This window comes from Monocercomonoides exilis (assembly GCF_001643675.1).
Source record: "Monocercomonoides exilis strain PA203 chromosome Unknown scaffold4-2303458, whole genome shotgun sequence".
Lineage (NCBI taxonomy): Eukaryota > Preaxostyla > Oxymonadida > Polymastigidae > Monocercomonoides > Monocercomonoides exilis.
This window is the reverse complement of record NW_027150549.1, coordinates 1,966,644-1,984,695: the sequence shown is the minus strand read 5'-3', so window position 1 is coordinate 1,984,695 and position 18,052 is coordinate 1,966,644. Positions and strand designations below refer to the sequence as shown.

Genomic DNA, 18,052 nt, shown 5'->3' with positions numbered 1-18,052 from the left:
GAAAGCTTTGTTCCTGACTTGTTTGTTAATTTATTTCTATAATTTTAACAGTTTATATGGGGGAAAATACGGACTTTCAAGCATTTTTTGCACAAGGCATAGAAAAATTGCTTCTCTCATAACTTTATCAAACTTTATCAGATTTCAAAATCAAATGATTTATCATATCCGAATACAAACTTCATTGATGCTTCAACAAAATGTTTTGTGACTTTAAAAGTTTTTCAAAAAATGAACCCATTTTTATTGCATTAATTGATTTTAAAAAGTTAATGAAAAGTTCAAAATTTTTCATTGAAATCGCTTGAGATAAAATATTTTGCCCCATTTTTTTAATCATTTGAAAGTGAGTCTGGAAAACATGAAGTTAGGGTGATATAGATTGTGCAAAAAATGCAAGACAAGATCGATTTTTCTATAACTGCAAGTGGAATAATTATTGTTCTTTTCCTCAAAATATTTCTAAACACAAACTCATTTGGGTGATTCTTTTTGAAAAGTCGCGAATATTTAATTATCAGAAAAAATAAAATGGAAAGATGTAACATATTGGGTCCCGATTTTTACTGTGAAATTAAACCAATATTTCACCAAATATGACACACGAAAATATTATCATTTTTCTTATGATGTTTTTTGTTTTGGAAAATTGTGATTTTTATAGAAAAATCCTATCAGTTAATTATTTGTAAATCATAATCACTCAATTGGTGGGACATATTTTTTCAAAAATTTTTATGGATAATGAAAAGAAAACTTCAAAGATGACGAAATATCTACAGATTCTGTCAATTACGACAATTTTTTTGTGGAATTTTTGATTAAAGAAAAATTTAAAAGAAAATCCGTTGGTTTTTGAATAAAAAAATTTATGTTTTTATAAATATTCGAAAATTCTGGTTTTATTTTTGGGAATGAAACTGAAATTAACAACTAATTTTTTAATTGTTGAAACTTAATTTCACATTTATTAATCGAATTTTCAACAATGAAGTATTTTTTTAAATAATTCAAGATGATTTCTATGAAAATTTTCGTACCCAATAAGTTACACTTTACCAATTGAAACTTCATTTATCTATCACATTTCTATTCCCATTCACGAAACTTCACTAAAATATAAACAATAACCTTATAAAGTTTTTTTTTTACATGAAAAATAAATTTTGTGAGTGGGAACAGAAATTCGATTGATATATGAAGTTTTAATTTTATTTGTAAATTAAATAAACAACACTTTTCAAAAAATTCTGACAAACAAACTCAAAAAGTTTTATTAATAGGCATAAGTACATCTGTTCTTCTTTTGCAATTTGCGATATTAGAAATTAACTTTATGATGAAATAATAGATAAAATTAATTTAAAACTTTTGGGTGGACGAATTTTTGAAATTGTTTTTTCTTGTTGAAAAAAATCAATTTTGAAAAAGCACCCATAAATATTACAATTTTAAATCAAAATAAATAAATAAGGATAATTCCTTATTAACAAATATATGCAACGCTTTAAAGTGTTATATTAACCTTTTGTATCAAAGAATTTCTGAGAAATAAGAAAATTTTTGAAAAAAATTTTTTAAATTAATAACTTTAGATCAATCCCACAATCAAATTTCATATTTCCAAAGATTTAGGATTAGCTTTTTTTGTGATGTGCAGGGTGCACACTTTCCAATATATTTCATTTAGAATATATGAATATTTTATTGTTGTATGCACTGATTGTTATTTTAAATATTGTTCCATAATTTTCAAAATTTGATTATTAGAATATGAAGTTAATAATTTTCCAACGTTAACCAACATGAGTCTGATTTTGATGAAATATTTCAAAAATATATTGAAAATGCGAATAAACGTATGGCAAATATTTTCTTATTATATTTAATCTGTAATTAAAACTTTTTTTGCAAAATACATTACATAATTATAATTTCTCAGTTCGGAATGTTGCAGACAACATAGATTCAAATAAAATTGGAGGGGTAATATTCTAAGCATTTGATGCGTCTGAATCAATAATGATTATTAATCAACAATCAGTCATTACAGCTGAGACAACAACAAAGAGAAGGTTAGGAGGAGTGTATTTGGCAACAAAGGAAAGAGGGATCTTGATTTTTCATTTGTGGGAATGAAATTCAGCGCAAACACATGAAAAGCGGGAAATGACATTTTCATTGAATGCTTCAACATTACATCTTAGATTAATGAAAGCCAATTTCAGTTTGATCTTCGAAAGAAATCAAAAATTAGTTATGTAAATGGTGGAAAATTGAGGGATGAACTATCATAAGCAGGGAAATCTGGACTTTCGATGTTCCACTTTGATTTATGCAGGAATAAGTGTGTTTGGCACATCACCATCAACATTGAAACTGGTTGATGGAAGTTCTATTTTCGATGGAATGACACTTAACGCTCAAGAAAAGAACATTAACGGAAATGTTGCAAAGGCAAAAATTGGAATCTGCGAAGGATGAGAGGGAGAAAACGTATTTTTGATAATGGGCGAACAAACGATATCGTTTTCGTCGTTGGTATTTTCGATATCAACATTTGCCGAATCAAGAAAGGAGTGTGTATTTCTGTGCAGTGAAAATACACTGAGATTTGAGGGATGTTCATTTGGCGCAAAATCAGAAGAGATTGGAGTGGGATTGATTTTTGGGGAAGGAGGGAAAGTGGAGTTGGTGAAATGTGAATTAAGAGATTTTGCAATGACCAAATCAGGGATGGTGACCTTTGATGGAATTGGGGCTGGAGGATTGATTGTTGAAGTGATTGTGAGGATTGTGACAAGAGAAAATGTGGGAAGAAGCCTATTTTAGCTGAGAAATGGAGGGGATGTTGAGATAAAGAACACAACGATGAATGAATCTCGTTTTGAGAATGGAAATGAGATTGAGATTGGAGAAGGGATTTATGCCAAATTCTGGAACTGCACATTCAAATCGATTCAGAGAGTGAATGGGAATGGAGGGGTGTTGAATGGGAGAGTGGGGAGCGGGAAGTGTGTGGATATAAACAAATGCATGTTTGAGGAATGCAGATGTAATTCAATGAGTGCAATTAAGGGAGGGGTTGTTATGATTGTGGGAGATGGAGGAAAACTGTTGTTTGATGATAACAAGATGAATGGATGCAGAGTTGCAGAGATTAGCGGAAAAGGAGGAGGGATGTATCTGACATTAGAAACGACGAATATTGAATACTCAATGAAGAATGATGATTTCACGAACAATGTTGCAGAAAAAGGAGAAGATGTGTATTTGGTGTGTGGATCACCATGGACGATGCTTCTTCCGGCGTTGTGGGAAGGGACAGCCACAAGAGTCACAGCAGAAAATAAGATATGGGTGCTTGAGTCATCTGAACCAAGAAAAGAAGACTCACTGATCAATTATCTGTTTCCAAGATTGGGATCAAATTTGTTTGTGAGCAATGCTGGAAACGAATTATCAAGTTGTGGAGCGAAAGAAAATCATTGCTCATCTGTTGATATTGGGTTTGATCGATTGAACGATGAGATATAGAGCATTATTCTTGTTGGTGCTGCTTCAGTGAGCAAGACGATCAACAGAGGTGAAAAAGGACTGACAATCAAAGGGAATGAAGAAAGAGAAACAGCTGGTTGTTGAAGAGGGAGGGAAATTTGAATTGACAGAAGGAGATGGGTTAACACATTTGACTATGTCACTTCTTCAGATTTCTCTTCAATGCTCCTCCTTTGCATGTGTGAGTGGTGATGAATCGATTGTGGAAGTGAGGATTGGGGACTGTTTCATTTTGGATTGTTTGTTTTCAGGAGGAGAAGGGAATTCAAATGTGAATGAGTGTGGGAAGTGGATAGTGATTGGGAATGGAAGGGTTATTCGAATAGAAAGAACAGAAATGAATGGGATAAGATTCGAAGAATGTGGAATTGCAAGATTTGGAGGAGGGAATGTGATATTTGAGTACTGTTCATTGAGTGGGATTGAGACCAGTGGAGGAGGAGTGATGGTGGTGAATTGTGGATCGGAAATCACATTGAGGAACATGACAGCGTTGTGGTGTGTTGTGGGAGCATGATCGCTGATAACATCGAATGGAGGATCGAGTTTGAGGGTTGATGGAGAAAGCAGATTTGAGAATATCGAGACAGAAAGTGTGAGTGGAGGATGTTTGAAGAGCGAGATGAAGTTGAATGATTTGACTGAAATGGGATCAACATCCAAATTGAGATGCTCTGCGAATGGAAATGGAGGAAGAGGAGGAGGAATATATCTGGATTTGAGTGATGATTGTGTGAATAACTTTTCGTTGACAACATTGGTATTTGAAGACAATGTTGCAGCTGAGGGAAGGGATTTGTTCATTTCATGCAAGAAACTGAATGAAACAGTGACGAAGGAGAGGTTTGGATTTGAATACAAATATGAAAATGGAGAAGGAGAAGGAGAAGGTCAGGCAGTTGATATGAAAGGGATTGACAGAGAGCATTTTGCAGAGAGTGTTGATCTTGAGCTATTTCTTGTTGAAATGAAGGGAATGGAGGTATGTGTGTCGAGGGAGGGGTATGACACATTGGGATGTGGAAGCGATGGATATCCATGTCAATCGATGTGGAGTGGAATAAGCCACATTGATAGAAGTGAGACAGAAGGAGAAAGGAAAGTGAAAGTGAAAGATGAAGTGACAATTGAAGATATTTATTTTTTCACGGACGCACTTGTGATTGATGGGTGTGTGATTGATGGAGATGACATCAAATGTCAGACAGTTCATTCTGAAGATACAATCAATGAGGACTCATATAACGCTTTTTATATTTTTAGCGTTTCAAAGGGATATCAAACATTTCAAAAACACCCAGTCAATAATATGATATTATTGAAATTCATTGCTCTTATTAAAATGATTTGCAATAAAAAGTTTTTCTTTTTGTAAATAATTTTCCAAATTAATTATTTAAATGAAATTCTTTTGAAAAATTGAATTTATAAAATAAGACAAACAGAATACTCAAAAGAAAAGTAATTACAAAATTTAATATTTTCTTCTTCATGAACTTTATTATCATCCAGCTCGAAACAAAAAATAAACCTCAGTCAACACTTATTTTCCTATTTTCTTCTTTCTCTATTTGTTCTCAGTTTTTCAATTTTTTTCATCTTTATCCTTAAATAATCAAATTCATCGATTTTAAAGGTAAATATTTCCTTAATGAAATTTTCATTTCAGTCAGCTCTTCCTTTTATCTTTCTTTTTCAATAATCAATTCTTCTCTTTTTCCCCCCCTCTCTCTTCTTCATTACTTCCATTCATCTTTCAGTCTTTCTAAAAACTGCGGTGAAAGTATATATAACTCTGTTCTAATTTTTATTGATGCTCTTTTTCATCGTTTTGCTTTTTATCCTGCTTCCTTATAAAATTCTTCTTCATAAAATAAGTGTCTGTTTTTTTCATCTTCTCAGCTATGTGCGTTTCTGAGGGTGCCTGTGGAAGTAATTGAAGGATGTTGAACCTCCTTTCTTTTTTTGGTCCAATTTTTGCATCCGATCTTGATTTTGAAAAATGAGAATAGAGTTATTATTTTATCCTGACCCTTTTTCTTTATTCTGACCCAAAAAATGAAGTGAAAAAAATGCAAAAAAACAACATAATAAAAAGAAAACAAAATCAGAATTAATTCTTCTGATAACTTTCCTTTTTTTTCAGCTCGATTTGATTCATTATCTTTTTTTTCATCTTCAGAATCATCGTTTTTCACATGAAAAAATCTTCTTTTTATTTTTTTCTTTTCATCCACAACAGTCTTCACTTCATCTTTCTCCTTTTCATCCATTTCATTTTTCCTTTCAACATTCATTTTCAAATGATTTTCCCATTTCTCAAAAAGATTCTCGTTGGTTATCACCTTTCCATAAAAGTTGAATCTATTTCATCGGGATGGAAGATGGTTAATCGAAGATTCGGGCAGTTTCAAAAGAACTGGCCCAGAAGAATTGTGAAGAACACCACTGCAGATGAAAGCTTTCTGAATTACAGAAGGAGATAATGCAGTGTGGATGGCTTGAGGCAGAACGTCGGAAATTGCAGCTCGTTTGGAGGAAGATGAAGAAGAAGATGGAGACTTTAATCTGTTTGTCAATTCAGATTTGAACACAGCAAACACCCCTTTGTCTAACGGCTGACAGAGGTGTGTGCTGTGTGGCACGAAGGTTAAAACGTTGATTTGTCATATCAGAAATTGTCGACAGATCAATTGATTTGCACGAAAAGCGTGGAAATCAAGAAGGAGAAGAATGTGTTCGTTTTCAAGTGACATGCGCTTTCTTCTTTCGATGACAGAAAGAAGAAGAACTGTGAGAGCATCCCTTTAAAGGCACACGTTGTCCATCCAGCTGCTTTCGTTTGCCCATATCTCAAGCGTTGGAGATAACAGGCTTTTCAGCTCTTCTGGCAGCTTTGCACTTGGCCACAAAATGACAGAAGGAAAGGCATATCCATCTGCTGCAACAGCTGCCACGAATGAAGAATTAATCATTCTTGGTGGTTCTTTCGTAAAACCTGCTTTTGTGTCTGCAGTATGCACAACAAGCTGTTTTGAGTCTGTGGGAACGCGCGTTGAAGATTCATCGATATTTATCATGAAAGCTGTATTATTATGGGACTTTTCATGCAGCTCGTCGAGTGTTTTGTATCAGGGTTTTAAAACACTTCTTCACGAAACAGCCAGTCTGTTGATATCCAAATTCTTCAGTGTTCCAGTCTTCAGCTCCGGATGACGCTTGACAAAACCATAAGTGGCAGACATTGAAACTTCTGTAAATGGTGCATCTTCGTCATCGTTGTCGTTAATAACATTTTCTATCTGAAAAACAAATGATTAAAACATATAAATAAAAATTATACAAACCAATTCTGTTGTTTTTTACAAAGTTAAACATGCTCCAGACTTCGCTTCAATGTGAATAATATCCAAAACTCTTTGTTCCTTTTCGCCCACGACTGCTGCAGGTCTGCCAATATTTCCAACCAGCCTTCATTTTCTGAGAGCTCTCACAGCATTCTTAATCCCTGTGCGGCTGAATTCCTTGGTATTTATAGCATCCGTTACGTGTACAACTCCATCAACAACGATATGAGCCATTCGATCCAGCCGACTGTGATACTTCCTATACTAGCATGAAGTCATTGCTCTCTGCAATTTTTTCTGACCTTCTTTTAATTTTATTTCTGTTGATATTTTCATTTTTTAATAATATTTTTTCGATCATAACAATTTTTTATTTTTTTTTATTGAAATGAAATGAAAAAGAATCGATAAATAACATTTTGAACAAACTGAAGGTTTTATGCCCCATGTTACCATCCAATTCCACACAGAAGTTCAATGAAGGGGCTAAACCCCCCCATCTCCCCCCTATGCGAAATTGGGTTTGTTTCAAAATGTATTTATTTTTTTCTATTGAATTCATATATATACTTAAAAATCTTTTTAAATATGAAATTGTGGGAAAAGTTAATGATTAATTAAAAACAAAAGGTTTTGATAAAAAAAAGGTCGAGATAAAATTATAACCCTATTTGAATGAAATCATTTCAACATATGGGGCAAAATTTTTGGCTTCAGACAATTTCATTGAAAAATTATGCACTTTTCAATGACTTTTTTATTATAAAAAAACACAATAAAAATGGTTTCATTTTTTGACATTCGTGAAATGTTGGAAAACTTTATGTTATGATTTCAACAATACCTGCTTACGGATATGAAAATCAAATTCATTTTGAAATCTGAGAAAGGGAAATAAAGTTATGAGTGAAACAATTTTATTGGGCTTTGTGCAAAAAATGCTTGAAAGTCCGTATTTTCCCCATATTTCCGAAAAAAAAAAAAAAAAAAAAAAAAAAAAAATAGAACAATTACATACATTTGATAAGATTCTCTCATATGTTATTATTTCTGATCTTTGAACAAAAAAACATAAAATTTCATATTGCTTGAATAATGATTTTGCAAAAAAACGATCAAATTTTGAAAATTATGGAACAATATTTAAAATAACAATCAGTGCATACAACAATAAAATATTCATATATTCTAAATGAAATATATTGGAAAGTGTGCACCCTGCACATCACAAAAAAAGCTAATCCTAAATCTTTGGAAATATGAAATTTGATTGTGGGATTGATCTAAAGTTATTAATTTAAAAAATTTTTTTCAAAAATTTTCTTATTTCTCAGAAATTCTTTGATACAAAAGGTTAATATAACACTTTAAAGCGTTGCATATATTTGTTAATAAGGAATTATCCTTATTTATTTATTTTGATTTAAAATTGTAATATTTATGGGTGCTTTTTCAAAATTGATTTTTTTCAACAAGAAAAAACAATTTCAAAAATTCGTCCACCCAAAAGTTTTAAATTAATTTTATCTATTATTTCATCATAAAGTTAATTTCTAATATCGCAAATTGCAAAAGAAGAACAGATGTACCTATGCCGAAACATGAAATTTTCTAATTTTTCATAAAAAAAACATCATGTGGAAATAAAATAATTTTTGAGTTATTTCACCTCACATCGATAAATAATGTATTATTCAATCAAGAAAAGTTGTTTGCATCAATGTAACAAACTGAATGCAAATATTTTTTCAGAAGTGAAGAAATCCACAAATGCACTTTCTCAAAAAATTTTTTGTCTTAATTTTTCTGATAAGTTCCTTTTGTTTAATTTTCGAATAAAATAAAAATTTCTTATTTCAATCAAATTTATGTTTCCACTCACCAAATTTAACTGTCATGAAGATAAAACATTGGCTGTGTAATTATTGCTATTTTTGTGAAGTTTCGTTTGTGGAAACAAAAATTTGATTGAAATATGAAATTTTTATTTTATTTAAAATTTAACAAAAGGAACTTTTCAAAAAAAATTTGACATTTGTTTTTTATTGTTCATCTGAATAAGCTTTAATTTATATATCTTTTCTTGATTGAATAAAACATGGGTGATTATTTTTGAAATCATAACTTTTTTCGGTGAGTTGTTTTTCCAAAGATAGTTTATCATTTGGAAGAGATTTTGTTATCAAATGCCACAATCACCACAACTGTTATGAAAAAAAATAATTTTGCCGAACAAAAGATGAAAATGTTTTTTATCAGCCTTTTCACTTTTCACTGTTCATTTGTTAATATTCAAGAGCAAATTTTGAACTGAAAAAATATTATGAAAAAATATGATTTCAAAAATAATCACCCACATAACTTATCGATATGAGGTGAAATAATTCAAAAATTATACTATTTTAATCATGATGTTTTTTTTTTTTTTTTTTTTTTTTTTTTTTTTTTTTTTTTTTTTTTTTACGAAAAGTCAGAAATTTTCATGTTTATTCACAAATAACAATTTCAGAGGTTTAATTTCTCATCAATATTTTGAATATTGACTGAATATCATATTTTAATCACTTTTCGTCAATCAATCAATGGAAGGCTTAATACATGAAAATTTTTAGAAAAAAATGGGGAAAAATATTTAACTTCAGGCATTTTCATTGAAAAATATGACTTTTCATTGAGTTTTTTGGATAAAAAAACATTATAAATGAAAAAACATTTTTTGACATTCGTGAAATGTTGGAAAACTTAATGTATTGATAACAACGATGCCTGTTTACGGATATGAAAATCAAATTGATTTTGAAATCTGAGAAAGAGAAATAAAGTTATGAGTGAAGAAATTTATTGTGCTTTGTGCATAAAAAGCTTGAAGGTGCATATTTTCCCCAAAATATTCCATTTAATAAATTTTGAATAAGAAGTTTACCAATTTCGAATAATAAGCTTATTAATTACGAATAAAAAGTTTAACAATTTTGAATAATTAGTTTTACAACTTTGAATAATAAATGGTATATCAACATTTTGAAGGTTTCCTGTTATATTTTTTTCAGAAGTGCTCTTATGAGCCAGATATTTTAGGTTCCTTCAATAAAAAGGGGGTATGATAAATTACTGACCCTATTCAAAAGTCACCAAAATTTCCGAACGCGATGAGAAAATCTAAAAAATGCGATCACTACATTGTTCAACATCTTTGACCGAAACATAAATCAAAAAATTCTCTTGTCGCAAAGAAATAATTTAAATTACCGGGGGATTTTGAAATTAATGTGTATTTTTTGGGTTTTTTTTTTCCATTTTTATTTTCACAAATTCAATTATTTACTCGAGCGTCTTCAACGCTGTCGCGTCCGACTAAAAAAATTGACATTTGACAGTGTTGAAGCGACTATTTCACAATTAATCTTAATTACCATCAAATGACATTTCAGATATTTAAAGACTCTATGAAAAATTGATCAAATAACTAATTTGTAAATCTCTTTGTGAAAAAATAAATAACCGCATATTTTTTGATATATCAAACAAAATGAGCAAAGCAACAGATGCATTCAGTTTAAAAAAATTAAAAGAAAATGAAACAACAGAAAACATGAAAGCTAATTCAAAAGCAAAGGATAAAAACGGAAGAACATCCGCCATGCGTTGGATCTTGGAAAAAAAGAGAGAACCTCCCAAGCATATACGACATAGCATTACAATTTGTGACAAAGACGGAAATACAATGGCGATGCTTTGGATAGAACACCTAAAAGCAGAACCTCCACAATGGATGCGACACAATATTATTCTTGGTAATAAAATGGGACGAACAATGGCGATGATTTGGATTGTGTTTGTGAAAACAAATCCTCCCGAATGGATGCGACATGAGGTTACTATTTCTGATAAAGATGGAAAGACAATGGCGATGATATGGATAGAAAATGTCTTGAGTGAGCCACCAGAATGGATGAGACTTGATTATTTACTGGGAGATAAAGATGGAAAAACAGCAGCAATGAATTGGATCATTAAATATCGAACAGATCCACCAAAATGGATGAGGCATCATGTTGGCGTTGGCGATAATGATGGTAAAACCATGGCCATGCTATGGATAGAAAACATAAAAACAGAGCCACCAGAGTGGATGAGACATGGAATTACTCTTGCTGATGAGAACGGAAAAACAATGGCCATGCTGTGGATTGAAAATGTGAAAACAGATCTACCAGAATGGATGAGACATGGAATTACTCTTGCGGATGACAAAGGAAGAACAATGGCCATGTTCTGGATTAAATACGTCAAAACAGAACCACCAGAATGGATGAGACACAATATTACGCTTGCTGATGAAAATGGAAGAACAGTGACAATGAAGTGGATTTCATATGTGAGAACAGATCCCCCAGAATGGATGAGACATGACGTCACACATCAGGATAAAAACGGAAAGACAATGGCAATGAAGTGGATTTCATATGTGAAGGCTGAACCGCCCATGTGGATGAGACATGACATTGCTCTTTGTGACAAAGACGGAAATACAATAGCGATGAAGTGGATTGCATGCGTGGGAACAGATCCCCCAGAATGGATGCGACACAGGATTACAGTTACTGATAATGTCGGAAATACAATGGCGATGAAGTGGATTGCATGCGTGGGAACAGATCCCCCAGAATGGATGCGACACAAGATTACAGTTACTGATAATGATGGATGGACGATGGCAATGATATGGATAGCGTGCGTGAAAACTGAACCTCCCACATGGATGCGACACAGGATTACAGTTACTGATAATGACGGATGGACGATGGCGATGATATGGATTGCTTTCGTACGAACAAAACCATATGAATGGATGAGACATGACCCTTCAAAAAGAGATAAAGATGGAAATACGATGGCGACGATTTGGATTGCATTCGTGAAAACAAATCCGCCTGAGTGGATGCGACGAGCGTTAACAATTAGTGATGAAGAAGAGAAACCAATAGCAAAGCATAGGGAAGAATACATAAAGATCAAGCCGCCAAAACGGATGTATCAGGGGATCACAATTGGAGACAAAGATGGGGAAGCAGCAATTAATTGGATCATTAAATATGGAACAGAGCCACCAGAATATATGAGACATGACACTAAATTTACGGATAATTTCAAACGAACAATTGCAATGATATGGATTTCATTCGTAAAAACAGAACCTCCCACATGGATGAGGCATGACGCTAAAATAGCAGATTATTTCGGACAAACAATGGCAATGATGTGGATTGAGTATGCTAAAACAGAACCTCCAGAATGGATGCGACACAGGATTACAGTTACTGATAATGACGGATGGACCATAGCGATGATATGGATAGCGTGCGTGAAAACTGAACCCCCTAAATGGATGCGACATGGGATAACAGTCGCTGATAATTTGGGGAGGACAATGGCGATGCAGTGGATTGAATTAGTTTTAACAGATCCCCCAAAATGGATGCGACACAAGATTACAGTTACTGATAATGACGGATGGACGATGGCAATGATATGGATTGAGTATGCTAAAACAGAACCTCCAGAATGGATGCGACACAGGATTACAGTTACTGATAATGACGGATGGACAATGGCGATGATATGGATTGCATATGTGAAGACAGAGCCACCAGAATGGATGAGACATGATATCACACATCAAGATAAAAACGGAAAGACAATGGCAATGATATGGGAAACATGTGTTAATACAGAGCCACCAGAATGGATGAGACATGAACCAACGCTTGCTAAGAGGAATGGATGGGAAATGGTCCAGAAATGGATAAATTGGGTGAAGCCGGGATAGCAAAAATTGATATTAGCAATGAAAAATATTTGGTAAAATTTTGTGATCTTTAATATGAGTTTAACAGCTTCATGCATCTTTAAATTTAGCACTTGAAAAAACTAATGTTTAAATTTCTTTGATCGAAAAATTTTATCACATTGAAAATTTCTAAATTTCGATTTTATATTATTGGGCATTTCAATATTTTTTCAACATAGGAAGTTATCTTATAACTTGTTCTTATTAAAGGCACGATATGAAGATATTTTCATTTTCAAAATGCTCTTATTTGTTATTATTAGGGTGGTTTTTTTAAATCCGGACATTTTTTTTTAACAGAGCGAAATTTTAAATTCAAATATCTCAAGAAATATTTAATATCAATTTACAGAATTTTTCATAGTTGTATATTAGCATATATGACATCTATTCATTAACAAATTTTTAATAGCAGTGTTGTATATTTTTTGAAATAAATAATTATTATTTTTGAAAATCCAACTTTTGATGAATATTTCTATTTTAACAAAACGATTCAATTCATCTTTTATACGCACCACTTATTTCTTATATGATATAAACAATTCTGGTTATTTTTTTTCCCAGAAATTTGTTCGTTTTGACTGTATGGAAAGCTATCATTTTTTAAAAAAAACTTTGTCAATGGGACAACTTAAAAAATACTTTTCATCAAATGCAGAAGCATCTGACTGAAACTCACCCTTCCACATTAAAATATAATAGTTATAAAAATTTTTTGCTAAGTTGTTTCTTTTTTGAATGATTCAACATGCAATTCACAAAATTCAAAATTTGTTGTTTTTTCAATGAAATTGATCTATATTTATCATCATAAATGAAAACAAACGAAATTCATAAAATAATTTCTGAATCATTCAAAAAAGAAACAACTTAGCAAAAAATTTTTATAACTATTATATTTTAATGTGGAAGGGTGAGTTTCAGTCAGATGCTTCTGCATTTGGCAAAATTTTTTTGAAAAGTGACATCAGATCAAAAAACCGACCCATGGAAGTTATTATTTTATCATTCCGTTTCCATAATTCAAATGAAAAAAACAAACTTTCACAATAATGTTTATCAGTTTGTTGCAAACTTCTTTATAAGAAAAAATTTTTTAAAGCAAAAATATTATATATCAAATTATTTGATCAAAATTAAATTTAAAAATTTTCAATGAAAAATGGTTTTTCTTGATTGAACAATTTTGCAATTGTTGATTCATGAAAGTTTCATGGTATGTTTCTATTATTTTTTTGAAAATTTTAATGATAATAAGAATTCTTGTGTTTTTTAAAATCGGAATATTTCATTGCTCATAATGAACATCAATGTTTCATAGAAGCTAATACAACTTACTCAAGTCCACATAAACAAAATTATTAACAAAATTGATGGTTTGTGATTTGTTTGTTCTTTTATGTTCATAAAATTTTGGATTTTTTAAAATTTACTTTTTTGTTTCAATATTCCCAATAATGAAAACGAAGCCTCCATCCAGCGCTACCCTGTTATCTTCGCAACATCTTCAAATGTTTGGATTGGGCGTCTCGACTTCCTCTTTGACCCATCTTTTTCGAACACAGGCAGTGCTGTTGTGTGCCACACCGATGGCCACCTCTCGCTTTCCTTTGTCCAGTTTGTTTCCTCTGCCACTTCATCAGCCACCTCGCCAGCTGAACATTCAGCACTCCTCAACTTCTCTTTGCTAGCCATCGAGAATGGCCACTTGACTGTCGATAACAGCTACGTCAAACACCTCACGTTCTCTCTTCTGCTTTTCCTCCTCTCCGCCGCCGACCGTGTTGCCCTCGCAAACATAAACCTCCAGCACCTCCAGCTGTTAGCCAGCACCTTCGAGTTCCGCCAGTTCCAGAGCGCCTTGGCGCACAGCGTGGCAGCCGAGCATCTGGTGTTTTCGCAGGGCAGCGTCCTCTGCCTCCCCGCTACTACCACAGGAGACATTGCCTTTCCTGGCTATTCATTCCGCAACTGCTCAAACACTAGTACCGATGCCTCCTTTAAATTGTCTGCATTTTCTGCGTCTTCCCCCTCTTCACACATATCCCTGTCAAATTTCACCTGCTCACAATATGACACATCCTCTGGCAACGATGCAGATGAACCTGGGCAGCGGGGGAGCATTATAAGTGCAAGCAATGCAGCCGATCTATCTCTAACCATGTGTGTGTTTGAGGGAGCACCTTCAGAAACCACTGAAAGTGCAAATGGAAACGGAAACAGCGCAGACAGCATCTGCTCGTGGAATGCATCGCTGGTCCATCTGTGCAACACAACAGCAGCCATCAGCGATCTCATCATGGCAAACGCATCTGATGGAACGTTGTGTGTCTCAGGAGGTGCTGACAGCATCGAAGATGCAAAGTTTGTGGGCAACAGCTCCTCCGGTCAAAACATCCCTTTGGAATGCAGCTAAGTGGATGCCCGCAGGAATATCGCCTACACTAATTGAGAATCGCTGAACAAAGAGAGCTTGAAAGAGGAAGACAATGCGAAAGTCAACACATCCCTGTGGATGCTGGACAGTAAATACACGATTGCCGGAATCCCCTGCCACAGGCCGTCTCCCTTCTTCATCCCAACACTCTATTTTGCGGAAGATGTGAATAATGAAACAAAGAGCGAGTTCGCAATCAGATACCAGGGGGAGCTTCTTTTGCACTGCAATCTGTCGTTTTCTCTGGCAACAACCATCGGAACTGAGGCCTTGCTGCATCTGTTCGAGTTAGAAGCGAAAGGGCTTGTCTCGGTAAAGGAAGCCTTTGGGAAAATACAAGGGAGCATTTTTCGAGAGGCGCCAGCGGAGGCATATCTGTCTGTGTGCCAGCTCTTTGGAAATAAAAATGCTCTTTCTTCGACAAATTCATTCATACTGAAGAATATAAGTGGATCTGAATCAAATGGAGATGAAAGGATTGTTGAAAAAGGAAAAGAAGGGAAATCATGGGCCTTAATAATTGCTGTTGTATTTGTTGCTTCTTTGTCAGAAGCTTCTTCTTCTTCCATATTTCCCATATTTTATTTGAAATCTGTAAAAAGAATAGAACGCATTCAAAGATTAATAAAATGTATGTTTCGCTCGACAAGAACATTAAAAGAAAACGAAGGCAATAATAACAAAAAATGGAAGATGAAAGAGTGTCATGGACAGAGCTGAAGCAAGCTTTGAAGAAAAAGAAAGTGCATTTTAAAAGAAAATAGAGAAAATTAGAATCCAAGAGATAGAAGAAAAGGAAAAAATAAAAAAAAAGACTTATTTGATGATTATGATAATGCCGATGAAAATATGGTCGGAGAAATCTGAGGATCGATCAAGCCAAATGCAGCCTCAAAGGACAGCAACATGTTATTGATCGCCATCACCATCTCACTCGAAATCTGTTTGTGCTGTGTTGAAGAAGCAGACACATATGAGAAATGACAAGATTTTGACTCCTCCTCCCTCCCTGTGCCACACCATCTCCTCGTGAAACTACACCACTCACTGCCCGTCCCCCAGCGGGAGCCGAAAACAGATTTCCCTTTCCATCTCATTCCTCCAAAACTGCGCTTCAACAAGCTGTACCAGCATCATCACCATCCGGACAAGCGCCTGTCTACCTTCTTTCTTCCCCACCACAGACTGCACAGCATCAACACTTCGATTCGTCCCTGTTCCCGCTGACACCACCAAAAGCGCCTGCACATGATCATCCAGTGCCGGCTAATCGTCTTCACAACTGAGCTGTTCTGTGACCGGAAAAGAGGAGATCTGCAGTTGGCAGCATCGCACACATCTGGATGCATCAGGCACAGTGTGAAGAAGCCATTGCGTTTACATGTTTCCTGCACTGACGCAAACGACGGCAGACAGCAGCCAGACAGCTAATACGCATCTAAAAAGATCCGCAGCGATAGCGCCTGTAGCATCTGCGGATAGCACACACGCAAAAGAGACTCCAGCTTCGAGTATGTGATTCCTCTGCACACTGCCCCCGATGAAGACGATGGCGATGATGATGAAGTCGATGCATCGCCACTACAGATTGCATCATACAGCCCCTTAATCGCCTCTTTCTGCTTCATTGCCTCTGCTTTGAAGAAGTTCAGAGAAAAGAACCCAGAAATGCAGAAGCTTCTGTTTCTCCCTTCTCCGACTGCAGTCTATCAAATTCCCCCAAAAAACATCTAGATCTTTATCTTCGCTGCCCTTTCAAGCACCCTGATACAGTACAGGAAGAACGACAGCGTTATATTTGAACTTCTCCCGCACAAATTCCCCAAACAGCCAAATCTCTGCAATATTCAACTGGAATAACTTCTCCCCCGTGGATCATCACCTTCTGGGCAGCCTCGCTCTTCTTCTGATTCTCAATTACCTCCTTGAACAGCGCCTTATTCTTTCTGCTCGTCTGCACGTGCGCTTTCAACAGCGCCATCAGCATCTTCGTTTTCTTCTGCATCAGGTTCATCTTCTGCCGCACCGTTGCATCTGCTCTTCCACCACCACCCTAACTTCCTCCCCCACTTCCATTTGTCCCAACACATTTCTTCTCCAATCTCTTGCTGATTCCAGGTCTCATTCCCCACTTCAGCCTCCTCCTTCACCATCGCTGTATGTTTTTCTCACATCACTCACACCGCTCCACACTTTCGCAACAACCCCCTTCCCATTCAGGTCTGGCCCAAGAATCACAGCACTTCCATTTTTGTTGGTCTCTGTTAACTTCTCCTGGCAGTTTTCACACAGCCCCAAAGGCAGAATCAATGACTCCGAAGACGGAACCATCCCATTATACGCACAAATGAATGAAGAAGATATGGCAATTGAAACCCCCCGACCAGCCAGTTACCTCTTTTCATCAACGCTCAACACTCCTCCTTGCTGACTCCAGCACTTCTTCTTCTTCACCTGCTTCACCTGCATCACTTCTGCGTTGTGCTTCTCGCTCAGCTGCAGATTCTTCCTCTGTTTCATCCAGATGAACTTGTCCTTCTCCTGCAGCTACTCTCCCAGCCCACTCATCCGCTTCGCCTCCTTTTTCTTTTCCAACTTCTTCTTTTTTTTATTTCAGCAAATGCAGCACAATCGCTGCAGGCGACAGAAACACATCTTCCATCATCAGCCCCTCAGCCCCACCTCCTCCAGCGCCTTCTCCGCAATCTCTCCCACTTCATTCACTGCAACCGTCCCCCTCCTCATTTTATTGTCCATCTTCATCACTCTGCATGCCTCGACAGCTTTTATTGGTTCGCCAGCCATTCAATGACCAATGAAGCCAGCGATGGATCAAGCATATTGCAGATTGGCAGG

At 35.0% G+C, this 18,052-nt stretch overlaps 7 protein-coding genes across 7 annotated transcripts; 4 read left to right on the top strand and 3 right to left on the bottom strand.

Annotated features, from left to right (window-relative positions):
• Positions 1-2,871: 2,871 nt before the first annotated feature.
• On the top strand, positions 2,872-3,537 carry MONOS_16265 (uncharacterized protein; the record flags this gene model as incomplete). Its single annotated transcript, XM_067869178.1, has 1 exon — positions 2,872-3,537. One exon carries the CDS (start codon positions 2,872-2,874, stop codon positions 3,535-3,537), a length of 666 nt encoding a protein of 221 aa, XP_067734909.1.
• Positions 3,538-4,204: 667 nt separating this feature from the next.
• MONOS_16264 (uncharacterized protein) lies at positions 4,205-5,023 on the top strand (the record flags this gene model as incomplete). Its single annotated transcript, XM_067869177.1, has 2 exons — positions 4,205-4,728; positions 4,996-5,023. 2 exons carry the CDS (start codon positions 4,205-4,207, stop codon positions 5,021-5,023), a joined length of 552 nt encoding a protein of 183 aa, XP_067734908.1.
• Positions 5,024-6,365: 1,342 nt separating this feature from the next.
• On the bottom strand, positions 6,366-6,638 carry MONOS_16263 (uncharacterized protein; the record flags this gene model as incomplete). The annotated part of the gene is made up of 1 exon (XM_067869176.1): positions 6,366-6,638. The coding sequence occupies one exon, from the start codon at positions 6,636-6,638 to the stop codon at positions 6,366-6,368; it is 273 nt and encodes a 90-aa protein (XP_067734907.1).
• Positions 6,639-6,710: 72 nt separating this feature from the next.
• MONOS_16262 (uncharacterized protein) lies at positions 6,711-7,139 on the bottom strand (the record flags this gene model as incomplete). Its single annotated transcript, XM_067869175.1, has 2 exons — positions 6,711-6,860; positions 7,053-7,139. The coding sequence occupies 2 exons, from the start codon at positions 7,137-7,139 to the stop codon at positions 6,711-6,713; spliced, it is 237 nt and encodes a 78-aa protein (XP_067734906.1).
• Positions 7,140-10,387: 3,248 nt separating this feature from the next.
• Positions 10,388-12,951, top strand: MONOS_13697 (uncharacterized protein). Its single transcript, XM_067866422.1, has one exon. It carries the CDS (start codon positions 10,435-10,437, stop codon positions 12,733-12,735), a length of 2,301 nt encoding a protein of 766 aa, XP_067734905.1. The 5' UTR covers positions 10,388-10,434; the 3' UTR covers positions 12,736-12,951.
• Positions 12,952-13,961: 1,010 nt separating this feature from the next.
• Positions 13,962-16,482, top strand: MONOS_13698 (uncharacterized protein; the record flags this gene model as incomplete). The annotated part of the gene is made up of 5 exons (XM_067866423.1): positions 13,962-13,979; positions 14,081-14,135; positions 14,229-15,123; positions 15,319-15,827; positions 16,259-16,482. 5 exons carry the CDS (start codon positions 13,962-13,964, stop codon positions 16,480-16,482), a joined length of 1,701 nt encoding a protein of 566 aa, XP_067734904.1.
• A 141-nt stretch (positions 16,483-16,623) lies between these two features.
• On the bottom strand, positions 16,624-17,183 carry MONOS_13699 (uncharacterized protein; the record flags this gene model as incomplete). The annotated part of the gene is made up of 2 exons (XM_067866424.1): positions 16,624-16,902; positions 17,025-17,183. The coding sequence occupies 2 exons, from the start codon at positions 17,181-17,183 to the stop codon at positions 16,624-16,626; spliced, it is 438 nt and encodes a 145-aa protein (XP_067734903.1).
• Between the last annotated feature and the right edge of the window lie 869 nt (positions 17,184-18,052).

Coding starts and splice junctions, on each gene's coding strand:
- MONOS_13697 (XM_067866422.1), top strand. CDS start 10,435: ATGAGCAAAGCAACAGATGCATTCAGTTTAAAAAAATTAAAAGAAAAT.